Genomic DNA, 27,192 nt, shown 5'->3' with positions numbered 1-27,192 from the left:
GCTGTCAATGCGTTTAGATTTTGTTACAGTGTGTGCCCACGCACAGCTCTCGGTGGTATGGGTTCGACCATACGTGTGGCCCAATGACACAACTAAGAGATGCAGTCGATACAAGACGCATGCGACCTCTGACGACATAGCATGCTGGTTGTTTTACAGTAAGTGTTTTGTAATAAACCAAATGATAAAATTATAAAACATGGTAGCCATTGTAATGCATCAAGTAAGTAAATCTTATTTGCAACTTATTTGTAATTGTCCTTATCAAATCCCAAGCACTGTAACCACAGGTACTGGGTTTCTGTCTGGTTGGCAGCCTAGAGTATTATGTCAGTAGGCCAGCACTTACTGACTTCTGTGAGCCACAGTTAACCTTGATGGAGACATTACCACATCCCATATCTTAGCACACGGCACCATTATTTCTGGACATTCCATAGATTCAGACGGTCCCTGAGACAGCAGTCACACAGTTTCAGATGTCTGTGAGACAATGACAGTGGCCTATTCCCTTTCCGAGTATAAAGTATCTTGATCTAAGATAAAGCTAAACCATGCCTTGGCAGGTCATGTTGGGCTTCTCATTAGCTATCAAGTCATAGGTTCATCATTGGGAAAGCCAAGTACCTGTTCAGGTCGCGGTGTATGATTGGCTGCGTCAAGCTGTGCAGGTACTCCATGCCCTTGGCGACGTCTACAGCGATGATTAACTTAGACTGCAAGTCCAGAATCCTAGAGGAGAAAGTAGACGGGATAGAGATGAGCTGGCTGAAGCCAGCACTCAGCATGTCTTGCAAAACAAAGCAGAATGAGGAGTATTCTCTGCAGCTCTATCTAATTTTTGATTCATTGAAGACGGAGCTACAAACTCAGCCTGACAAATGGCTTTCCACAGTTCGGAACTGCTTCACTAGATGTCAATCCTGCTATTCATTTTCTATTTTTAGAAAACCTGAGTTTCTAATTTATTTGGGTCAGACAAAAATTCATGAGAACAACACACAAATGGAATGTTCTGGAGCCACTGAGGGAAATCACTTCCTAGTTACTATCAATAGAGATCTTGAACACGAACTCAGGTTAGACATGCACAAAAGCTTTCTTTTTTAAAAGCTTTCTCTGATCAGCACTGTGAGCCTAGATGATTGTTTTATTCTGAGCTTCCAAACACCCAGTTTGTTGTCATGTCACGGTTAGTCTATTTATAAGTTTCCGTTAGCAACTTAAAGTCCTTGAATCTGTCACCTTTGGCTTTCTGTGAAAAAAAACTTTATTTTACTTCTTGAAATATAAGAATTACTCATAAATAATCAGCTGTGTTTAAATGCCGCACACATTAGCACTGAGAGATGTCAGATTCCCTGGGGATGGGGCAAAGGTGCTGAGATCAAGGTAAGTAAGGACCAGAGCCAGTACCTCTTCTGTTCATGAAGGAGGGAGAACAGGGACCCTCCTGATATGTACTGCGTGACAATAGCGAACTGGCTGGGGTCATCCAGGCAGGCTCCCACAAACTGAACCACGCAAGGGTGGTCGAGCTGACAGAGGATAGACACCTCTCGGCAAAACATATCCACATCTGACTTGGAGCAGTAGGTGTTGGCTCGGTATCTAGGACGAGAGTGGAGACACCTTGTTGTAAACAGCAGTTTAGGGCGGCTGCCCCTGCTCTTTCCAGCCCACGAAGCAGATCTCTTTCTTCTGCTCACTTACCGTTTTATCGCCACTATTTTATTCCTGCATCGCCCTTTATAGACTTTCCCGAAAGAACCTAAAATTGTTTAAGAGAAGTTGGTAAATGTTTGCTTGCCACGGCGAGTTAGAGATTGCTACACCGTCGCTGAGCTCTGGTTTCTTAACTTACCTGAGCCGATAATCTCATGGAACTCAATTTCAGAGAGCTGGAGATGGAACCGGGAGGGCAATCCAGCCCTCAGGAGGAGAACGTCGGCTTTCTCTGCGAACAGTAATTGCCTTTTTTACGTGGGGGCTGTACACACGTGGATGTGAATACACAACGGGCTTGCTTGGCGCCAGGGGCTTCCCCACAACCACTTCCTCTCAACTGTAATCTATCACTTGGAGAGGCTAAGACCTAAGCGCATGCGCTCCCAGGGCCTGCGTTAGAGAACCATGTTCTTCTGGCTCAGATGCTCAGTCTCAGTGACCAAGGCTGAGTTTATTGCTCATCTGATCATCAGTTAACGTGGCTGGAGGACACAAGCCACTCTCCAGTATGACTTGCTTCATAGCCTGAGAAAACCAGGCAATCCTTTCAACCTCCATCAATACTGAAGTCAAATATCTATTGACAAACTGGACCTTTAGGGGATACCCATTAAATGGCAGGTAATACGCATAGGAATCAATCTGAGAAAATACCAAACACCAAAAAGGACTTTTAAAACCACACATTCCAAATGGTTAAATATTAAAATGCCATGAAATTGTGTTTTATACCTTCCTGGTTTAGTGATGTTAATTTCAACATTCTGCATGCATTTAAAGTATCTGAGTGTCTATTCTTTTAGAGATTTGAAAAAATAATAATTTATTAATTTGAATCTTTTCTAAAACAAATTTATTTTAAATTCTTCTAACAATATTAGTATTTGTAATTAATAATTTTGTTAAAAATGTAAACATATAAATTGTACTGCTTGTATGAGCTTTCTTTAATACTCGTGAATGTCCTGCTGTTTTTGTAACAAGACTAACGAGTGTAAAGTCGAGTCTAATTATGAGAAGAATGGACTACAGGCAGTATTGCTTAGACTGGTGAAGTAGTCATGGCTCACAACCAAACCCAACATGTGGTTGTCATAGTTAGGCAATAATCCCTCCCAGCAACAAAATAGCAACCCTCCCATTGATAAGTACCTTTTGTCATGCTTTTAATCTTCCCCAAGGGGGATGGAACAGACACATAGGAGCCATCTAGAATCAAATTATACAGCAGAGGTGAAGGCAGTGATCATTTCTTTCTATTTAACATTCAGCACGATAAAACTGAAGCAGTCAATGAAGGCGAAGGAAACAGCTCAAGGCTCAAATCTCCTTTAAGGTAGGAAGGTGTACTGAGCATGCTTGTCTAGATCTGCACCAGATTCTAACTATGTTTTAGAAGACCCCAGCAGATGTAATTTGTATCTTTCCTTGTCTTATTAAGTTATTGAAAATGACTGTTCTCTGCTTTCCTGGGCTTCCTAGTCTTGTATAAGCTCCATGTTCATTCAGCCCATGAAAGGCTAAGCTTGAAGGAACTACAGGTTGATGATGTTGACTATTCTTTGTGTATCCTCACCCAAATACAAACTTTCCAGAGATGAGTCTCATGGCTTGGCTACATCCTCCTTCCTCAACTCTCATGGACAGTAACACAATGCACACTTACCATTGCATTCAATATTGCACAGCAATGAAAACACAAGAGCAAAGAGGAGTACCTCCTCCAGGTTGAGAATATTCGTTACACGGCAGCTCATCCTGAGGTCTTTTGTAGTGCTTCAGGAGTGTGACAATGGCATCGTGTCCTTCACGGAAAGAAAAAGAATGAACGTTAATTTCATCTTGGCTTATTCAGCAGAAGCACACCCCCCAAACAAAACAAAACAAAGCTGGAGAATATTTGTAACATAGGTTACTCCTCAGGAAGTAATATAATACAATATGGATTTAATACTTTATTCATTGAAAATAATGTACTGATTGTCACCTGATAGTTTACAGTGGGCAGAGACAATACAATGCACACAGGACTCTGCTTTTATTTGTAAGAGGACTGCAAGGTAGTTGAACAAATAGCTACAGGAATTGTGAGATAGATGAAAACTTAGCCATATATGAAATGGTGCAAGAATATGTGGTTAGAACATGATTAAATGTCTGAAACACACATAAGGTAACTGAGAGAAAATGGCACACGCTGAGACTGGGCATGGCACTTGGTTGGCAATGCCAGTAACCCGGCACTAAGATAATGGCATGGATTTCTGTGGTGGAGACATCAAGCTGCCCATAGATGCCTGTATTCCTCTTCTACAGTGAGTCTGTCATTGGGAATGGCTGCTACACTGGGATCTTCCTATCCATCTCCCACCCAGCTGTGGCTTTGTGACGACAGTCACAGGGAGCACAGAGGTAATGCTGTTACCTTACCATGCCTATACCTGAAATCACAGGAAACTGTTACTCTCTCAGCTGCCAGCTTTATGCCCAGGGCTCTAAGGTGTGAGGGGTTGGGAAGCTTCTCTCTCACCCTTATTACCAATCCTGGAATGTCACAAGGTTGAGAGACACATTTCGGATATAAGCCACCACCACTAGCATTCAGGACTTATTAAACGTGCCAACACTTACTCTTGCAGAAGATAAAAAATGTTAAATGCTTTTCAGAGAATACCATTGATTTTCAATAGAAATGAACCTTGACAATATGGTATGCTTTCACTATGAAAAGAATCTCCTGAAGCTAATTTGTAAAAGAGGAAAACAGTCGACCTTAAAGATCTTGACCAGAGCCTGTGAAATGCAGTCAAACCCACTGTACAAATGGCCAACTTTAGAATCCTTAACGAATAAATTTGTTCCTATCACAGATGCCTGACAGTTAGGATTGGCTTTGCCACACGAGTTTACATGTAGGGAGCCTACAGTAGAGCTCACTTATCATATTTTCCTGTTAAAGAAAAATAAGTCCAGTGAATAGTAAGATCTGTCCAAGAACACAGGATGGAGAAGTTAACACACTAACACTGAAACGAACATTCTAGATCCAGACTCCTCAACGAAAACAAACAATAATGTATACAAATAATAAAATTTCTAAGCAAATCTATTAGCTCTCCAGAAGTTAGCAACTAGGGTATCCTTTTTGTATATATCATCTTTAGATTTCTGTTGGTGAGTTGGGAGTTTTCCATTTTCCCAAACCACAGATACAGGCTGTGTTGAAACAGTGAGGGCCAGCCCTAGTTATTATTACTTTTTTCTTGGACACGTGTGACAGGGATCAGCAAAATCTCAGAACCCGAATGATGTTAGCCAAGAGGCACATTTATAGCGAGAGCCCTATGGGAAGGGGTAGCATATAATGTAAAATTTCTGAGTTGGGAGCAGACATGACAAGACCATACCCTATTCACGACTAAAGGAAGCCCGTGTGAAGCAGGGCAGAGGTGAATGAGCATGGAGCCTCTGGGCAGAAGAGGAGAGATAAGAAGAGGGGTAAGGGCCCTTGGGTCATCAGAATGTGTCACACAGAACATGAAGCGAGCACAGATGCCCAGAGAGCAGGACTGTACAGTCAGGAGCTCAGACCCTCACCTCTTCCTCCAGGTGTAGGTGGGGTATATGGCTCCCATGGTTGCTGTTGTAGAGGCAGAGGGAGATGGTTGGGTCAACATTTCAACTCTTAACATCTATGTCTCAAACACAGGGGCACTCAAGTTTGGAAAATAAACACTACTGCAGTTTACATCACATCTTGACCCACATACACCACTAACGGGAGACTTCAATTCCACTCGCATCAGTAGACAGATCATTCAGACAAAAACTAAACAGAGAAATACTGAAATTAATAGACATTATAAACTATAAAGGACCTAACAGATATTTAAAGAACATTTCACCCAAATACAAAAGTTTATACCTTTAAGTTGGCACTTCATGGAACTTTTTCCAAGACTGACTATATACTCAGTCAAAAAACAAGTCTCAACAGATACAATAAAGCTGAAATAACTTCCCATATCTCATTAAACCACCATGGATTAAACTTAATATCAACAACAACAACAGAAACAAGAGAAATCTACAAATTCATGGAAACTAAAATCCATATTGGATGAAAAATGGGTTAAGATAGAAATAAAAAAAGAGATACAAAGTCTTTCTAGAATTCAAGGGAAATGAATACACCACATGCCCAAACTTATGGCACACAGTGAAAGCAGTGCTAAGAGAAAATTTCACAGACTAAGAAATTTAGAATTAGAGATCCTATACTAGCAACTTAACAATACATATGAAAGCTCAGGTACAACCCGAAGTAATCACACTTGAGAAGAGAAGACAGCAAGAAATAATCAAAGAGCTGAAATCAATAGATTATAGATATAAAAAATAATTAAAAACAGGATACAGTTCTAAACAGATACTTCTCAATAGAGGAAACTCAAATGGCTGAGAGACACTTAAAGAGATGTTCAACATCCTTAGCTATCAGGGAAATTTAAATCAAAACTACTTTGAGATTCCATCTTTCACTTGTCAGAATGGCTAAGATCAATAAAATAAATGAAAGATCATGCCACTGAGCATGTGGAGTAATTCATTGCTGGAGTAAGTGCAAACTTGTACAGCCACTATGGAAATCAGTAAAGTGGTTCTTCAGAATGACAGGACTCAATCTTCCTTAAGACCCAGATATGCCACTATTGGCCATAGACCCAAAAGGTCCTTCAAGCCTACCACAAGGACAATTGCTTGATGTTCATTGTGGCTTTATTCATCATAGCCAGAAACCAAAAACAATCTATACGTCCCTTAACCAAAGAATGGATAAAGAAAACACGGTACATTTGCACATTGGAGTATTACTCAACTGAAAAAAGACATCATAAAATTTACAAGAAAATGGATGGAACTAGAAACAATCATCTTGAGTGAGGTAACTGAGATCCAGAAAGATAATTATGGTATGTATTCACTTATTAGTGGATATTAACCATGAAATAAATGATAGCCAAGCTACATTTTGTATATCTATAGATGCTAGGCAAATAGTGGGTCAAGGGTGTAAACAGGAATTTCCTCAGAAGGGGGAAATAGAATAGATTTTATGGGCAGACTTGTGGCAGGTGAGGGCAGGAGGGGTGAATCATATAGGAGGAGATATAGTGAAGGAAGTGATTGTGGGGAATGATGGCTGGGATTGAGGGCATTTTAAGGGTGGTGTGTAAGCCTATAGCAATGGAAACTTCTGGAATCTATGAAGGTGATCCAAGAGAGGCCCAGTAATAGGGGATACAGTCTGAACTGGTTATCTCTTGTAGCCAAGGGAGACTATCAGTGGTGGGACTAAGTTTTATTCAATTAAGTTGTTGGCCAAAAGAGTCCCCTGGAAATCCACAAACAACACGGGCAATTGCTAAGATGAAAAGTTGTGCTCACCAAACCGACAGCAGAGTCCCATTGCTGAGGGCAGCACTTACACAACTCACTAAACGTGGAGAAGCCGAGTTGATGCCTCCATTGAGTCCTTATCACTACACTGCATTACAGTCTCTTTGGGGTGGGAAGGTACTATGCCATCTGCTGAAAAGAAACGCGGACACCAATCGATCCACAAAGTCTTTGACCCACGATCTACCCTGCCTTTAAAATATGCTAGAGTAATTCTGGCACAGAACTTGTGTGAATAGCAAACCAATAACTTACTTGACATAAGGCCCACTTCATGAGCAGGCACTTATACCCAAACCCAACACTGACTGCGTAATCAAAAGCCAGATATATTAAATATCCGATAGACCTTGAGTGAAACCAAACACTACTGATATATATATATATATATATATATATATATATATATATATTTGATATATATATATATATAAAATAAAACAACAAAACCAAATCAGAATATTTTTTCATTATTTTTGCTTCTCCTAGGAGATACTCCCCCCCCCGACACCCCAGCATGTATGCACACCCACACCTCAGCATGTATGCAGGCACAACAGAACCTAGCTCACACACGCCCTTCCCCGTCCCTCAGGCACCTCTGTGAACTCACTCTGCTGATGGGCAGAGGACCTAGGTGCTTCCCCATGGTGCAGGAGGCAGCAGCCTGAACCCTAACTGCCTGTGAGAGCAGCAGATCCCACCCTTCATGTCCCTCTCATTGTAAAAGCTCTCTGGGCTCCATTTGCTCTGAGCAGTTCCAATTTCCTGCCAGCATGGTGGCACGATTTGCTGGCATTTTCTTTGTAATACTTTCCATCAAGAGCCTAATGAGTGGCTGAGTTCTGGCTGGTGATAAGCCAGAGGCTGCTGGGAAGGTGCCAAGAGGCCCCTGCGCTCTGCAGAACATCTCTGCCTCACCTTCCTCCTGCTGACAGCCTTGGAGGCATGAGAGTAGGAAACGTTCTTTTGCTGGGAGAGTTCTGACAAACCGAGAGCAAGTCAAGGAAGGAACCATGAACGCCAGGGCGTTCTCTGCACCCCTGGTCAAAAGGAGTGAAGGAGAAACATCCCCTTGTGAACACTGCCAATCCACTCACCAACCCGAACCCTTGACAGTGGACAGAGAGACACTAAAGTCACACTAAGACATGTTCAGACATAACCAACCTTCCACAGATCAAATAAAACATTTTCCTATAGCTAAGACTTTCGCGTCTGCGCTCACATGTCTTAAACAGAGGGTAGGTGGCTGTGTTGGCAGCTTCATTATAACAACAGGCAGCACTTTTGGTGCTTTAGTGCTGGGTCAGGGGGATGGCAATGTTCTTAACTTCCACCCTATTGAATAGTTATTTTACTTTTTAGGTATGTGAGGCTCTAATCCATCTCCAGAGATGTTAGGACAACGGCCCGGTAATGCATCATGGCCATGGACACAGCTGAGACTTCGTGGCTCTTGAGGAAGAAAATTTTTTCTTCTCATAGGATCTCTCCTTATATTAGAGCATTATTATAGCATCTCACCATCCTTGTTTACTCAACTAGGAGTTGAATGAATGCTGCTTCCATTTCGTGCCTGAGTATTATTTTAAGAACTATCTGTGGCCAGATCCTCCATACTCACAATCTTGGGGCTGGTACACCCTCACCCTATCAATAGGGCCAGTTCTACTGTGATTCCCAGAGGAGGTACAGGGCCTAATTTCCCAAGTATTGTAGCTGGTAAGGGGGAGGAGGGAACTTCCTCACCCATTTTAGGTGGCAGGGGCAGTGGGGAGGAATCCTTCCCTTGCCCTTGCCATCATATGGCAGATGAGGGGGTGTGGCCAGTCTTTTCATGCTAGACCTACGGCCTTCCTCGGCACATGAAGATGCTGTCTGTATTGCTCACTGCTTCACCTCAGTTCCTGGCTCAGCACCATTGCAGACTAGCTGCCAATGCATCTCTGGGAGGGAACACAGTATAGGGATGAGAGCTACGCTGCTGAAATGCAGATCTTCCTTCCTTTTATAGCAATGCTAGTTATCAGTAAAGGAAAACACATCTCTTGTTTACACCATACACATTATTTTAATTTTATTTAGCCAAACTTGAGGAAGAAAAGCAGAAGATGCTGTGAGTGGGTCTCTCTGCAATGTCCTGCTGCAGCCTGGGGCGGAGTTTAGGGAAGGCTATGGGATCAGTTACAAGCTGAACTTGAACGCTGAGTTGAGTTGATTAAGCAAAGAGAGAAAAGGATTCTGGCCAGAGTAAGAATGGCCAGTCCAACTGTTTGTTTACTTGAATATGAGGACTGTCCTAGCTTTGTCAGCTTGCCATGATGTAGTTATTCTTGAGAAATCGCCTAGCTCAGATTGGTCTATGGGCTCATCTGTGGGGGATTGTCTTGATTGTCAGCTGGTGCAGAAGGACCTAATTCACTGTGAGTGGCACCATTCTTAATGCAATAATCCTGGGCTGAATAGGGAAGTCAGCTAAGCATGGACCTGGAATCAAGGCAGAGAGCAAGCCAGCAAAGTGTGAAACGAGAACCCACAAAAGCCTATTAGCCAGTTTATTAAGGGGTACAATGAAAAGACAAACGCACAGACCCAGAGCAAAGCAGATGCTGCCGCTGATCCAGCTGCCTTCTCCTGCCATTGTGCCTAGGGTCGAGAGCACCAACTGCAAGTTGCCTCTTTTCCACTTGCTCCAGTTCTGATCACATCAGGAGAACAGGCAAGTGCTCCTTCCCTGGTTTATCAGGTCATTACTCAGAGAAAACCACACCCATGGCAAGTCAATCAAATGTCATTGGCTAAACTGATTGAGTTCCCACAACAGAAGCCTGCTACATCCTGACTTCTGCTCTGACTGTGCTATGAAACCACACAAACAAGGCTTCTGTTGTTTGCATTCTCTACATTCTTAGCTTTCAAGCCCTCATGGCAGAAGCTCATTGAGCTTTGAACATTCACTGTCTTTCCCGAGTCGCGGACACTCCCACAGTCCTTCCGCGAAACAGCATGGTCCATCGCAGCCACATTCCGTGCCTGGAGCCCATTTCTATTCTAGTGTTCTTTCTGTTGCTCTGATGAAACACTCTACCAAAAAGCAATGTGTGGAGGAGAAGTTTGCTTGGCTTGCACTTCTAGGCCACAATCCATCACTGAGGGCTGCCCTCTGGCATGCCCACAGGTCTATCTAATATAGGCAATTCCTCCAGAGACTTTCCTCTCAGAAGACTCCAGACTGTGTCAAGTTGAAAATTAAAGCTAACACTGACAGGAACTCTGCAGTTAAGTCAGCTCTCCTACTGGTAGACACAGCTACAAAGGCAATAGAATAGTGATAGGATTCCTGGAAACATCTCTCACGAGACCCCAGTGATGGTGCACGGAACAGATTGCTATGTCTAATGGCTTCTTCAACAAGTTTGCCCTGAACTTCTGTTAGGAGTCGGCCGCTGAATTTAACTTGTTTTGGAAGATGCAGACTAACAGCTCCCAAAACTTGTTATACGGAAGCTGGAAATGTATTAGAGATGAATTGTTTTAGGGTGAACGGAAAGCAGAGATAGAGTATACGGGTAACAAAACAACACATTAAAAGGGGGCATTGATGAGGCTGGGATGCCAGACAAGACCTGAGGACTCACTGTGCATTGGGGAAACTGCAGAGTGACTCATGCATCCAGCATTTCTCGCTGCTGTTCTTCCCTAACCTCCATCCTTCAGCTACTTTTTATGGGCTAGAATCTGTGGGAACTCATGACTATGAGATTTCATTACCGTTAGAGAGTGCACGATACCACATTTACTATAAATAATTCACACCGTACCCCACCTGTCAGAAGGAATAAACAAAGCATGTATCTCAGGACAGGAACCTCTATTTTTATTGTTTTGCTCACTTACTACTAATTCTCCAACCCCTGCTTCTTGTCACTGTGAATTATGGCACCTCTGCCATATATAAATATTGCATTGTGGGTAATTAAATATTGGGGACGGTGCCTCTGTAAATTACTTTAACTGGTGTCAGCTCCAAAGCAATCAGAAGGTTTTAGTTCTGTTTCTACTTTGGGTTATTTTCTGACCCAAACAGCCTGACATAAAAGAGTGCTTTTCTTTGTCAAAGGCAGCCTTTTCGAATTTAACTGCCAGACAAGCCATTGAACTACGGGTTCAATTCTAATTGGCTGAGATCTTTTCGTTTGGCAGTTTCATCTTTAATGCAATGGATGTAGGATTATGTGCAGATCTTTTCAATGGCTTTTCCATACTGGTGCTTAGGGCAGAGGATTTGAACATAAGCAGGCTGCTGGCTATTTCTTCTGGACAATTTAAATTGATTCATACAAGTCCTTTGTACCCCAGGGAAGGGCAGAGCAAATCCAGGAGGGTCTGCTATCACTTCACTTTCAGACAGAGTTGTAGAAAGAGGAGGAGGGAGTCCTGGGAAGGAGGAGCACTCTAAATACTGTAAAATTGGAGCTTAGTTCAGTCTAGCCAAACATGGTTAATTCTCAACAGTAGATTTCAGTGCAGAACTGAGCTCACTAGGGATTTGATCTTGGTCTCCATGGGATAAAAGTTTCATCTCTATAGACAACATCCATCCTATATGGTCCCACAAAACCAGGGTGAATCAACTCTTTAGAACATATTCCAAAAGAACAAATGACTTTTCTAAAACCTTAAAACACCCTGGAAAGTTACTGTATCAGAATTTTGCAGTGACGGCTCACTAAAATTTACTTTGCATCCAGTAAAATAGCTTAGCGTCATTACATCACGAGTGGTATTGGGAAAGGTGAAATACTGTTCTTCTTTATTCATTAATCAACAAAAGCAACACATACAGCAGGACTTCCCACACCATTTTTCTCTGAATTTGTCAAATGTAGATGGATTAGACATTGTTGACATATTTATTGTCTGTCTATATTGTATACAGTCATTGTACTTATTTAGTTTTCTTATTTATCTATAGCCTTCCTAATTTTTTTGGCAAAAAGCGGAAATATAGTGGCATTTCCAATGTAGTTTAATAAATAAAGACTGGTGCTGTGGGAGCCCCTTCAGCCACTAGCCTTTAAAATACCAGCCCACTTGGGCGTGGTCTCATACTATAATTCCCGAGGTGAAGCATGTGCTTACTCTCTGTCTTGCTTCTGGCTGCTGGATTCAGTTCCTGTTCCCCGTTTGTGCAGAGGACTGTGACCTAGGACTGTAATCTGTGAGTCTCCCCTAAATAAATAAACATTTCTTATACATAATTCTAAACTACTGTGGGATTATTTTGTAACTTTCTTCATTATCTGGCACCTCACATTTTGTGGCACGAATTTATAAAAAAAAAAAAAGCTGTTTGTCTGAGGCTTTTTAGCTACCAGTTAAGGCCAGGGTTGGAATTGGAATTCCAGTTCTAGGCATTGGAACCCAAACCCAGTTACCTGGGTTCAGGAGAAAAACTAATATTCCCATCTGTCCCAGCTTAGCTTCAGAGATGGAAAATACACAGACACTCTGGATACTGTATGTTATTGTATTGTCTTTGAATTGTTGGACTGATGAGAAAGGAGCAATAGCTGCTAAAGGACATTTGATTATAAATGCTGCTGGCTTAATTTTGAAAATGTCTTGACTTCAAAATTTAAGTCAAAAGATATGTTACTTTGGAGAAGAGGTTTTGTTTTTGTTTCTACAGGAAATGAGAGGCTGTAGATTCATTCTGGGTTAAGAAAAATCAGGTTTGATCAAGGAAGACCCCTGAAAATTCTCCAGTAGGAGAAAATGGCCCAGATGATCCAACATTTCTGAGGACCTCTGTCAGAGTTTCCTCTGAGTTTCGAATCTAGAATAGCTTCAAGACTGCTGACTGAGATGATCAAGCCTCACAGAATATTCCAGTCAGAACTTGACCATAATCCCACATTTTCTGTAGGTCCTCAAAATATTATCAGTGCCCCCAATAAGCAGAAAGTAGCCTGGAAAACCTACACCCTTATTCCCCCCAAAAATGGATTATGGATATTTTTCTTTGTTTAGTGTGTTACTTACACATTGTTATGAATAATGGGCAGAAAAAAAGCTAAACAAAGGAAATTAGATTCAGAGATCTTGTTTTTAAAAAGAAGTCGGAGGAGTGCTGTGGGACAATGGTCTTGTATACTGTAAATATTTGTCTCTTGTACTTGTTTAATAAAATGCTGATTGGCCAGTAGCTAATCAGGAAGTATAGGTGGGGTGACCAGAACAGGAGAATTCTGGGAAGAAGAAAAGCTCAGTCTATAGTCTTCACTCAGACGCCGAGGAAGCAAAATGAGAATGCCTCACTGATAAAAGGTACCAGGCCATGTGGCTGACACAGACAAGAATTAAGGGTTAATGTAGATAGAAGAGTTAGTAAGAAGCCTGATCTAATAGGCCAACCAGTTTATAATTAATGTAAATTATTATACATTTGTTCCTTTGGGACTGAACTGCTACCAGAATGGGCAGGACAGAAACATCTGTCAACACTGACAAACCAGAATGGATCTGTTTCTAAACCCTTCTGTCCCGTGAGAAAGAGTTCTGCATAGGCCTCACTGTTTCCTCAAGTTTGCATTGCTTGCAGAAGAATACTTTTTGAAAGCCGTAATTAATTTGGTGAGTCCCTCTCCAATGGACAAAAGGAAGCATATCTCTTCTGAAAACAATCAGAAACTTTGTCCTTCTGACAGCACTAACAAGGGCCATTTCAGTCTTCACAGAGCACACGAAAACAATGCCCCAGAAAATAGCAGCAATGCCATCATGCTGGTCTGACTTCCTCTACCCAGAACATATGCAAACCATCCGTCTGTCTCCTGAGCACTGACATTCCATTTGCTAACGTTCACAGGAATTATGGGAATCCATGCTGGTTCCTGGTACATTAGCTGGACAGAGAGAGGTGACAGACAGGACCAGTTCTGGAGATATGAGTGGGCAGGCCCACTGAACTCCGGGGTTTCTGCCATAAAAAAGTCTCAGGAGCTGTGCAATGATTTATTGTTTTGTAAGGGGTAGATTCAAACAGAAACTGCAATAAATAAAGCCAGATTTCGACTATCACTCTCGATCAACTGAAAACAAACAAAGTCAAGCCTAGTGAAGAGATAGCTTCAACAGCAATTCCAGAGCTGCCTTCTGGAAGACAAGTGCTTGTAAAACACTGCTCCTCTGAATCTCGCAGTCCTCGAGAAAGGCTGTCTGACAGTTCATGAACAAACTTGATTCCCTGAGCAACAGGGACCCAGCAAGGCCTCCAAGCTTCAGGCTGTGGAATATTCCCCAACTGATGCTTACAGAAAGAACAACTTAGCGTTTTTTAGTGCAAAGCACAAGGTCATGATACCTTCCAGAAGTTCATTCATATCCAACAAAGCATGCACACTGTACACTCTAAGCGAGTTCCATGGCATGGTATTCTTAAAAGCTCTAAGCACATTTCAAGGATGGTAGAATATCTACATGAGTTGTAATGGTGCCTCGACACACGGCACCAGGCAGTGATATAAATAGACGGGCTACAGCTGCTGGTAAAGAGATGGGTTGATCTATCAAATCATTGACCAACAGAAACCAGATGTAGTAGACTATACCATAACAGTCCAGTCCATAAATCAGAACAGGAGGCTGTAGTATACTTCTTGGAGAAGGGATTGGAAGAGAAGGTCAGTAGCGTTTCTCGGGTTTGAGAGCTGGTACATTTTTCATCTGGGTTCTAGGTGGGTGTAAGGATTCACTGAGCTGTGTGGACGGGACTTGTGCAAGGATCTATGGTGTTGCCTGTTTCATCACTGGTTTATTGACTCTCTTATCTGAAAGTAATCTTGATAATTTTCACTATCAATCTTCAGAGCTGTGGGTTTTTTTTTCTGTCTTTCTGTTTCTGAGGTTGTAGTAGTTCCCTGCTTTCATCCTTCAAACTTCCTGTCTCCTTTTGATAATGGACTTTACCCTATTTCAGGCACAAAAACCTTTTAGATCAACTTGGCAGGCTGAAAAAGCCTACAGCTTGGTAATTTTGCTTGTTAGCATCATGTTTGAGGATTCTCACATTAAAAATGAGAAACTTATTTTTATATATACTTTAAACATCCAAAAAATGCAAAGAAGAAACCAGAATAGGAAGATCAAATAGGGAGGGGGGTGGAAGAGAAGGGTGAAGAAGGGAATATGAGGGGGGACAGGTGAGACTAAAGGCCGTGAGAAAAACCATATGGAAACCTACTATGTGGATGCTTTCTAAAATATCTACATATATGGAAGGAATCTAAATTAAGTCACCAACTAATAGGGGGAAATGACCTAAATAGATATCTAAGGCACTAACTAAAACCTCCAGTGTCAAGAACTGGTTACATCTTGTTGAGTGGTTGGTCAAAGTGGTCTCATGGAAATATCACATCTTATTGCCAAGATTACTGGTTATATTTTATAATGCAGTGGTGAGGCCTTATGGCTGTGAATAATACTTAATTATGCCATCCAACATAGAAACATCAAGCTTTTGCCCAACTAGAAGTTTCACATTTCCGACTAGTACCCATGGTGCTTTAAGGTACTCTACTGGAGGACGAAGCTAATCACCAATTCCCCAAGCTACAAACCCTGTGACCTGCATCAGTAACTTGTCTGCAAGATAAATTGGTCTAATCATACTACAAATGTTAAAATAGTAACCCGTCACTTTTTAGTTGGATTTAAGGCTCATTCCATGAGATGAAGCCCATACCTGACACAGCTTTAGTGACCGAAGAACTTGATGCTAGATAGGTCATGAGCCTATGGGGAACCTACTACTGTCATTACTTCTAATGACATATGGTTATGCACATAGATCAGTGCCTTTTACTACTCACCAGAGAAGCCTCTTGATGTGGAAGATTGAAATTAACAATTGAAATGCACTCACAACTGGACATCGTGCAGAGAGTGAGAGATTTGAGCACTCAGCCCTAAATGGAATGTCTTTATCAAACCCCTCCACTCATACCCTAACCATCTATACAGAAGAGGGAGCAGAAAGATTGCAAGATCCAGAGGTGATGGGTGATTACAAGAAAGCAGGGAATTCCAGACACACATATGCACTCAGAGATTACGGCAGCTCACACGAGACCTGCACAGGTTCAAGCTAGACAAGTTCACAGCCCTGAGAGGAGGAGGTGGACTCAGGGTTACATCCCTAACCAAGAAGGGATGTGCAATTGATACACAGTTGTAAAGGGGAAATAGGTTTTCTCCAGTTGAGAAATTGGGTATATCAACCACGCTTCAGCACAGGCCCTAGGATACTTACTACCCACCTCTGTGCATGACCTAAATCCTTGAAACTACAGAGCAACCCCTTTTGATGAGTGTGAACAGCCCCTTGGCTTCAGCCACCCCACAGGCTGGGTATGGCATCTCATCACACCGGAGACCTACACAAGAGGTGCCCTACACGCTGTAACCAGCCTGACCGATGTCCCCACCAATGCGTTTGGAAAATGGTGCAGTTACAACTTTATTTTGTCCTGTGTCTACAAAAAAGAAAGAAAGAAACTTGATGAAACTATTACCACATTGGAATATGGTATTTGGGATAAAATAAATCTGTGTTTCTGGGTCATGGCAACTCTGGTTCTGGAATAAATTCTCTTATTCCTTTTAATGTGAGAACTGTGTGTTTTGTGTATTTTTTCCTTTGCTTTATTGTAACACTGATGTTCTTAGTAGGGTTTAAACTGACAAATGTTCCTTCCCTCTTTGTATGTGTGTGTCACATACACATCAACATTTTTTCTGGTTTCTGTGTCCTAGAAGAAATGTTGATGTGGATACAATTTTTCAGATATGTGTGAGTGCATTCATATATGTGTACGTGTGTGTGTGTGTGTATGTGTGTGTGTATAACACAGAAAACAGCTGTAAGACTACTCTGCTGTGGTCACCTTTCTCAGTCCTGTTTCTCTGGAGCCTAGAATTTCAGTAGACCTGTTTCTTTTCATTGTCAATGCAATAGCTCATTTGCAGCCCAGAGTTTCTTTCTCTAATAATGGTCGGTTGGACCCTTTGATCCAAGTCCCCAGAGCTTTGCACACAATCTACAGAGGAAGTGGGAGGCTCAGTCATGTAAGCAAAGGGATTATTGATGCACAGGCATAATCTATGCACACAGCTCAATGTGTCACTGCAGAGATGCGATGATTAAAAACATACCTTTTTCATAAGCCCACATCAAACACGTTTGCTCATCTTTTTCACCACTAGACCTGCTGGGATCACAAGCAACTAGATTCATATCTGCGCCATTATCCAGTAGGAACTGAACCAGGCGAATGTGGCCATGGTAGCAAGCAGAGTGTAGTCCTGTGAGGGGAAAGAACAAAAGGAAGGAAAGAAGAAAGAAGGAAAAGGTGCTTTAATGTCGAAAGAGTCATCCCTACAAACAGCGTCGTTTCCAGAAATATAAAGCCATACTTGATATGTGATGCGAAATTATTTTTGTTAATTTTTATTATTGAGAAAACAAGTGATATATTCAGCAATAGAGGAATTGTAGTTAAGGCAACCTTCTATATTGACTATATTTGTTCAGATTGTGCTTTTATTTTTTATTACTATTTCTACAGTAGTGGTTAATAACAAATATTATTGCCTTTACAAAATAAAAAAATAATCAAGAACTCAGTCAGTATTTTTCTTGTGCACCACACCAAGGGCAGAGAGATGTCACCAAGCTGTTATGATATAGGGAGCACAGGGTGCAAGGAATGTATGTAGATTTTTATACCAACACTGGAATTAAAAATCACTCAACCTGATTTTTGCTATTGGCATTTACCATTAATTCTAAATGATTCTAATTGATAACAATAACTTGGCCCCTGGGACTTGGCCATTCTCGGCATACTGCTCCCCCTTGGCTCATCACTGTTCTTGATAACTGACAGGTTTGTGTAGACATGATATTCTTGGCACAGTCTTACCTGTATGTCCATCTCTTCCTCGGTGATTAATGTTCACAGCATTCTGATCAAGAAGAAATTTGACCAGGTCAATGTTCTTGCCATAGGTACAAGCACTGCAGATGGGAAAGAAAAAAGGTTCTTACAAACTGAGTCGTGACTGTGAGGAAGCCCCAATTCCCAGGATTTCCGTGTGCACTGCTATTTAGAGATACTGTCTTCCAAGATGTAGTTGAAGTACAGAGGGATTCTTAGAACCTAATCCAATAAGATTGGCATTCTTATGCGAAATGGAACTCGGGACAAAGATTACACAAGCAGAAGGCTGGACACAAGAAAATAGAGAGAAGTCGACCATCTTCAATCTAAAAAGAGCATCTTCATAGGAGGCCCGAGTTGTCAGTATGCAGATCTTGTAGATCTGAAAGTGTGAAATGAATCATAGTATACCTCACCTAGGGTGCTATATGCTAATATGAGAAGCATAACAAATTATATAAACTTGGCTAATCCAGGCCAATCCAGATACTGATGTGTGTAGAAAAGTAACAAAGAGACAGGCATGGAAGAGAGGGGGAAAGAGAGAAGGAAGAGGTGACAGAACTCCTGTAAACAACTGTTAACAACTGGAGAAAAATGAAGGAGCATGTGAAATTCCTAGAGTTTTGGTCAAGTGTTCCCCATGTGGTCAGTTCGCCTTCACTCTAGGCAATCCACGCAAGACAGCCAAGTGCATATTCCAGGCAGGTCCAGATAACTTTTCTGAAACCAAGGCAACCATCTGAAATTTACCCCCAGGAAAATGATTGTGTATCTCTCAAGGGCTCTGGCACGAGAGAGCAAGTGCTCCAGGTGATTACTGTTCTAGGGAGCTCTTCCACACACAACATGGAATGTGCTCTGACCACTAAGCTTGAGTTTCCTTTTTTCCCTCTCCACTTGTTTCTTGCTGCTCAGATTTCAAATGAAATCATTATGGTGTCATAACACAAACTTTGGAACACAATCATGATCATTTCTAGCTGGAGAGAACACTGACATATTTAAGGACCCAATGGAGTTAAGATTTTTTTTTATTCTTTTCTCATTTATTACATCCCAACCATAGTTTCCCCTCTCTTGCCTTCCTCCCCTCACTGAAGTCTCTTACTCTCAGCTCCCCTCTCCCTCAGACCTTCCCCCACTCCATCTCTCCTTAGAAAAGAGCAGGCCTTCCAGTCATATCAAGACTGGATCAGACAACTCAATAGGGGGAAAGCAGACAAAAGAGTCAGAGCTCTGATCCCACTGTTAGTAATCCCACAAAAATACTATGCTACATAGTTATCACATATGCGGAGGACCTAGGTCAAACCCCTACAGTCTCCCTCATCTCTGGAGCCTCCATGAGTCTGCTCAGTTAATTCTGTGGGCCCTTTTCTTGTGGTACCCCTGACCCCAAGAGTTCCTCTGATCCTTCCTCCCCCTACTCTGCAGGACTCCTGGAGCGCCATCTAGTGTTTAGCTGTGGGGCTCTGCATCTGTTCCCAACAGCCGCTGGATGAAGACTCTCTGGTCTCTTTGATTATGGTTCTCAAGGCTCAGGTCACAGAACACTCTACAGGCAGGACAAACTGCAGGTTGAAGATCTTGTGGCTGGTTTGGTGTCCCAATAACACCACTTGAGGCCTTTCTTGGTTACAGAAGATGGCCCATTCAGGCTCTGTGTTCCCCCATTACTAGGAGTCTTTGCTGGAGTTACTCTGCAGATTCTATGGAGTTTCCATTGAACTAGGTTTCCACCTTGCCCCTGAAATACCTCAAGATTTCAGGAATTTCTCTCAGTATTTTCTCCCCATCACTTGATCCCTGCTGTTTCAAACCCTACCTGCTTCCAGTTCACCCACAAAACCTATTCTATTTCCCCTGTCCAGGGAGATCCTTGGATTCTCCCTTTAAGCCTTCCTGTTACTTAGCTTTTAGGGGCCCTTGGACCATACAATTATCTTTTATTTTACACCTTATACCCACTCATTAGTGAGTACATATGATGCTTCTCTTTCTGGGTCCAGGTTACCTCACTCAGGATAATTTTTTCTAGTTCCATATATTTAGTGCAAATTTCATGATGTCATGGTTTTAGCAGCAGAATAACACTCCATTACGTAAATATATCACATTTTCTTTATCCATTCTTTTGATGAGAGGCATCTAAGTTGTTTTCAGTTTCTAGCTATTATGAATCAAGTTTCTATGAACACAGTTGAGTACGTGTCCTAGTGAAAGGATGGACCGTTCTTTGGGTACATGCCTAGGAGTGGTACAGCTGGGTCTCGAGGTAGATAGATCCTCGATTATCTGAGAAACTGTCATACTGATTTCAAATCAAATTAAATGGAGAAAAACTGAAAGCAATTCCAGTAAAGTCAGGAACAAGACAAGGCTGTCTACTCTCTCCATATGTATTCAAGATAGTACTTGAAGTTCTAGTTAGTGTAATAAGAAAACTAAAGGCAATCAATGAGATACAAATTGGAAAGGAAGAAGTCAAACTGTCATTATTAACAAATGATAAGATATTATACATAATTATCACCAAAAATTCTACTGGGGAACACCTACAGCTGATAAACACCTTTAGCAACATGGCTGGATATAAGATCAACTGAAAAAAAAAACAATATCCCCCTTATATACTAATGACAAATGAGTTGAGAAAGAAATCAGGGAGACAACACCCTTCACAATAACCACAAATAATATAAAGTGCCTTAGGGGAACCTTGACCAAGCAAGTAAAAGTCATGTATGATAAAAACTTCAAATCTTTGAAGAAAAAAATTGTAGAAGATATCAGAAAATGAAAAGGTTTTTTTTAGATATTCTACCATTAAGATTGACATAGTAAAAATGGCCATCCTACCAAAAGCAGTCTATAGATTCAATGCAATCCCCATCAAAATTCCAATAAAATTCTTTACAGATCTTGAAATAACAATACTTAACTTCATATGAAAAAACAGAAATTCCCAAGATATCTAAAAGCAATCCTCTACAGTAAAAGAATTTCTGGAGGTATCATCATCCCTGACTTAAAGTTTTACTACAGAGCTGTAGTAATAAAAACTGTATTGTACTGACATAAAAAGACACATTGATCAATAAAATTTAATCGAAGATCAGACAAAAATCCACACATCTATGGGCACCTGATTTTTTGGAACAAAGCCAGAAATAGACAATGAACAAAAAAAGAAGCCATCTTCAACAAATGATGCTGGTCTAACTGATTGTTGGCATGTAGAAGAATACAAATCGATCCATCTCTATCACCCTGCACAAAACTCAAGTCCAAGTGGATCAAAGACCTCAACATAAAATCAGATACACTGAAGCTGAAGAGAAAGTAGGGAGTAATTGCTTTGAATCCATGGGCACAGGAGACAACGTCCTGAAGAGAACACCAATAGTGCAGACACTAAGATCAACAATTAATAAATGAGACCTCATGAAACTTAAAAACTTCCATAAGGCAAAGGATACTGTTAGTAGGACAGAGTGGCAGCCCACAGATTTTTCACCAACTTCACATCTGACAGAGGGATGGTTTCCAAAACAAATAAAGAACTCAAGAAACCAGACATCAGCAAATTAAATGATCCAGTTAAAAAAAATGGGGTATCGATCTAAGCTGAGAATTTTCAACAGATGAATCTCAGGAATTAAATGTTTATAGATGAATTTTGCAATACATCTACTGAAATACTTAGCTGAAATTTTGACTTTCAGTGATTACTGTGAAAGTTGAGGTGCATGGAGGAAGAGTTTGTGTGAGGTAAACACATTGTGTTATGATAATTGTCTTATTGCTGGGACAGGAGTGATAGAGGAGGGAGGGAACAGTCGGTTTTGCAGGGAAGGATGCAGGAGCGCCTGGTGGCGGAGCAGCCAGAGCTGCTCAGAAAAGAGAGGGATCCCAGGCTGGTGCTCAGCTCACTTCACGTCTTTAGTGTGTTTTATTTAGATTGGGAAGGTTCCACTCACATTTAAGATGAGTCTTCCCTTCCCCCAGTTAAATGCTTCTAGAAATATGCCCATATCCAGAGGTAATTTTGCATCAAGCCAGTAAGATAAAAATAAAGATTAAGCGTGACAACTATTAACAATAATTGTCTTGTTTTAAACTAGAAATATCCTCTTTCCTGTAGTTTTCCTTCACAAAACATGATGACTGTTGCCATCCTCCCAAACCATGGTTTTCTCATCCAGCACAGGGAAAAACTGCATCTAACCATGACTGGAGGAAGGGGACAGGCACTCCATTCAGCAGCTCCCTAGGTCTCACTTGTTCCTCTTCCTGGATGGCCTTGAGGAAGTCATTCTTAATTGGACTGTCCCTGCATTGGACAGTTAAATCCTTCCCCCTTACGTGATGCCTTTTCATGAAACAAAGGCAGGGCTAACTGTCTGCTAGGCTTCTTCTTTTAAGTAGGATGGAACACACGTCATTGGGCCTGTGGTGGACAAGCTTCTGACTCCTTCACATCTCATAACAGGGCTCCTTTAAGGAGATAAAGGATCCTGTGGTGGTACTGTTCTTATTCCAGGCCAAGAGTAAGTTTGTAGTAGTTCTTCCTTGAATGACTTGATGAATAAATCATCATTATCTTTTTTAATGTATCCTATCACTTTCAACTGTTTACATCATAGATAGGGCCAGCAACAGTCCATAGGTCATAGTTCATTGTCCAAGTTCTTAATCAGCCTTTTTAAAGTAACTAGTTACAAGATATGGCGTGTTAAAATGATATATTCATGCATTCACATGTGTGTGTTTATATGAACACACCTATATATCTATGTATGTGTTCATATATATTTATGCATACATATATGGATACACATGTTCTATCATGGTTAATTTATACTGTCAACTGATTGCATTAATTAACTCGCGAGCCGTTAGCGCAGCACACCTTTGCACGTGTCTGTGCAGACTTTCACAGGGGGATACAGTTGAGACCTCTCCTGAGGGTCCTTGACTGAATACAGAGAGGGAAAGGAGGAGCCAGCTGAGTAGCAGCACTCACCCCTGCTTCCTGGGTGTGGATGCAAGGCACACAGCTTCCCCTCTCCAGTCATCATGCCTTTACACTATGATGGACAGTTTCACCTCAAACTGTGAGACAAACTAGAGCCTTCCCTTCTTAGCCCCCCCCATGGGTTTATTTGACCCAGGAAGAGTAATTAATAGAAACCTAGATTTTTCTTCAACTCTAAAAGAGTTTATGAGAACTAAATGAGAAAATGGACACAATAACCTGGTGTGGAATCACTGCTTCCTTCCTAAGTGGTAGCTTTTCTTTGCAAACAGTGTGGTTGTGAAAAGCAAACACATCCTCAATTTCATGTTATATTTGAAGGGTTGATGCCTGAGACAGAAGCTCAAGGTTAATGCTGCTTTAGAATTAATGAACTTTTTCCTTTCTGTTATTTGCAAACACAAACCAAACAATATGCGGACAACAAACGAGTCTGGGATACCGTTTTTAGAGGTTGCAAATTAGCTGAGAAATACATAATGTTTAAGTAAATGCTCTTTCTATTCAAGGTTTATCAAATTCAAAGCATCACTTTTTTTTATAGCAAAATGACAGCCCTTCGGGCTCCAAGTGTTGCAAAGCACCCATATTCCTCCTGGATGGCTCGGAAGCTGCTATTTCTCTGAGTTACCAGCAGCCTCTTTCTTCATTCGTTTCTCGAGTTTGTGTGCATCGTTCCCAGTCCCAGTTGATCCTGCAGGGTGCTTTCCTAAGCACACTGGCAAGATCCTTTAAGGGTTCCAAGAAAAGAGCTACATCTTAGGTATCCCAACACCATCCTGTCTAGGCTTTGAACAGTTGACAGATGGATATCTTGGGTAGGCACATTTGCACATACGGTTTAAGAAAGTGAGGGAGAAAGTGTCATATTTGATGCTGATGAAGCCTAGTAATGAGATTCTTGTTGGAGAAGGATTATGGGTACAGCCCCTTTTGGCAGCTTTTCACAGAGTGAGGAGCAATATGCTTACAGATGATGGGCCTGTTGCCTTGGCAACATCAGCCCCTGTCGCTGTGGCTCCAGTTGGAAAGGCAGCATCTGGCTCCAGCCCCATCTGCTGTACTGATGGCAGCATCTGCCCCCACCTTTTCTTCCTCATCCCTGCAACCAGATCTCTTGTCCTGTGCCTACGCTCACTTACTAACAGCAACATCTGCCGCTATTTGTTACGGCTTTGTGTACACGGCTTTGGGTGCTGCATGGCGTCAGCCAAGCTCAGGGGCTGGTGCACAGACACATTCCTCACCTGTGAAAAGCTGTCTCACTGAAGATGTTTTCCTTCGCCAGACTTTCCGTTCCTGTTACTTGGATGATTTCTTTTGCAACTTCGAAGTTTCCATTGTAGCATGCCCTGGATGGGAATAGAATATTTTGATGTTCTGATAAGAGGACAAGAATTGGATTGATAAATGCTAAGTCATACTCACAGGTGCAAAGGAGTGTCCCCATAGATGTTGGCCACGTGAGGCTGAACCTCCACATCACTTTGGAGCAAGTAGCTGACGATGTCGCGGTGTCCAAAGCGAGAACAAAAGTGCAGAGGGACATGGTCCTCATTGTCCTGAGCGTTCACTGCCAGTGGCGAGAAAGCACAGATGCGTCATCTGGAATCCATTCTTTCTCATCCTTTGCATGCTCAGTGCCATGTGTTTTGCCTAAGTGCCCAAGACACTCTTGGAAATTGCCAATTACTGTTTATAATAGAGGAAATTAAGTGCAACCAATTAAAAACGTTATAATTCTATTCTATTGCCTATTACCGCAGCAAATAGGCTTTCCTTTAGTGTTTCATAAATTCTATGGAATATAGCTAATCAAATTTGTCTTGCAATGAAGAAACCAATAAGCACTCAAAGCACCTATGGCCATATTCCCATAAGTATCCTTTCCAACTGACCCCCTTTTTCCTCTGACGGATCTTAAACTTTAAAAGTCCTGGGCTGTTGAGATGACTCATTGCATAAAGGCGTCTGCCGCTAAGCCTGTGAACCTCAGTTCTATGCCCATGCCCCATGTGGTTGACAGACAAGATTGGTGCCTGTAGGTCGTAATCTGGCCTCCTCACAGGAGCTGTGGCTTGTGCCTCCACGCATAGGTCAGTATAATTTACACATTTAAATTAAAGATCCGACATCAATCATCAGTCAAGACAGTCTCTCATGGTCATGGCCAGAGGTCAGTCTGATAATGCCCATTTTTCTACGGAGGTTCTTTCTTTTGAGGTGTCTCTAGGTTGTACCTAGTTTATGGTGCAAACTAACCAGGGAGCAGCCTTTAATATATTCCTTTCATGCCTAAATCAACATTAATTAGTTTGGGATGCTTGGGAAAACTCAACTGGAGCTTTATTCCTTAAACAGTCACTACAGGTCCATCACTGTATCAGCATTAAAGTACACATGTCTTATCAGCCATCATGACTATAACAGAACTGTTAATGGAAACAGAAAACATCAATGAATATTTGTAAGACATTTAATGTTATAATTTTGTGCACACACACATTTAATGAATATCATTCCATCCTAATTTCTCTTATAATTTTTTGTTAAAACTAATAAACTATAAACACATAGTATATATCTTCAAATAACATTAAGTTTTGTTGCAAGACAGGCTTAATAAAAACCAAACATCAAACAGCTCAATTCTAGATCTGACTTTAACACAATATCTGAAGAATAAAATAGTTGGATCATCTGTTCTAGACACATTTGGTTTTGTGTGTGTGTGTGTGTGTGTGTGATTTTTTTTGTCCAAATTCTCTTATTGTTTGATGGCTTTATACAAGCAGAAGAAATACAAGGAATGTTTTTAGATGATGAAGAATCTCAAGGGAACATGATGGAAGATCGCAGTGACTCAAAAGTGTGTGTAGCTTATTTTGACTACTGACATATCTTCATGTAGCACTTAATGGATGCGGATTTTGAATGCAGATTTGCCTTCTATCTGCTGCAGCTGCTGACAGCCTCTCTGTTTGATTGTCCTGTAAGGTCTTAGGCAAACAAAGAAGCTTTAGCTGTGTCCTGCAAAGACTGCAAGGAATGGCTCAGGAGAACATGCATCCCTCAGAACACCCGTCCCTCAGAACACCTGTCCCTCAGAACACCCATCCCTCAGAAGAACACCCATGCCTCAGGAGAACACGCATCCCTCAGAACACCTATCCCTCAGAAGAACACCCATGCCTCAGGAGAACACGCATCCCTCAGAACACCTGTCCCCCAGAATACCAGACCCTCAGAACACCTGTCCCTCAGAACACCCGTCCCTCAGAACACCCGTCCCTCAGAACACCCGTCCCTCAGAACACCCGTCCCTCAGAACACCCGTCCCTCAGAACACCCATCCCTCAGAAGAATACCCATGCCTCAGGAAAACACGCATCCCTCAAAACACCCATGCCTCAGGAGAACACCTGTCCCTCAGAACACACTGTCCCCCAGGAGAACACCTGTCCTTCAGAACACCCTGGTTCTTTTGATTATCATCTCTATAAATCATTTGATTTTTTTTTGTCTATGTTCTGTGAGAATCCATGCAAAGTAAATGGCACGAGTCTGTTCTGGAACCCAGAGCATCAGGAGCCTCCCCCAGGGGTTCCCGAGTCTCTACTGAAGAATCTAAAGAAGAATGGGAGCCACCTGACGCAGCTGCTGGCAGTTGACCTCACATCCTGAGTTGAAGGCGTAAGTCACGAACAAGGCAACACCAGTTTGGAGTTATGATTAATAGGGTGTTATTTATTTAAAGGGGAAAAACTTACAGATCACAATCCCAGACAACAGCCATCTGCGCAACCAGGAAGGGAGTCTCGTCTCCAGCGGAGCCGTAAGAGAAGAGAGCGAGCAGAGGAAATAGCCGCTTTTTTAAAGGGAGTGAGACCACGCCCCAATGGGCTGGTATCACAGCAGCTATTGGTTGGAGGGGCGGAAAGACCTCCCGCAACA

General features: G+C 41.8%; 1 protein-coding gene across 1 annotated transcript in view; it reads right to left on the bottom strand.

Annotated features, from left to right (window-relative positions):
• The window catches only part of Tnni3k (TNNI3 interacting kinase), a 210,929-nt gene that overhangs the window by 120,661 nt on the left and 63,076 nt on the right, over positions 1-27,192 (bottom strand). The window contains exons 8-17 of the mRNA XM_050149480.1: positions 24,667-24,811; positions 24,486-24,590; positions 18,180-18,274; positions 17,410-17,559; positions 3,447-3,533; positions 2,881-2,937; positions 1,865-1,957; positions 1,714-1,771; positions 1,417-1,611; positions 628-732 (exon numbers count right to left, since the gene is read on the bottom strand). Of these exons, the coding sequence (XP_050005437.1) occupies positions 628-732; positions 1,417-1,611; positions 1,714-1,771; positions 1,865-1,957; positions 2,881-2,937; positions 3,447-3,533; positions 17,410-17,559; positions 18,180-18,274; positions 24,486-24,590; positions 24,667-24,811 (1,090 nt within the window). The remainder of the gene's footprint in view (positions 1-627; positions 733-1,416; positions 1,612-1,713; positions 1,772-1,864; positions 1,958-2,880; positions 2,938-3,446; positions 3,534-17,409; positions 17,560-18,179; positions 18,275-24,485; positions 24,591-24,666; positions 24,812-27,192) is intronic.

This window comes from Alexandromys fortis, unplaced genomic scaffold (assembly GCF_014885135.2).
Source record: "Alexandromys fortis isolate MF-2015 unplaced genomic scaffold, M_Fortis_MF-2015_v1.1 scaffold_68, whole genome shotgun sequence".
NCBI lineage: Eukaryota > Metazoa > Chordata > Mammalia > Rodentia > Cricetidae > Alexandromys > Alexandromys fortis.
The sequence above is the reverse complement of the archived record's forward strand: the minus strand, read 5'-3'. Positions and strand labels throughout refer to the sequence as shown.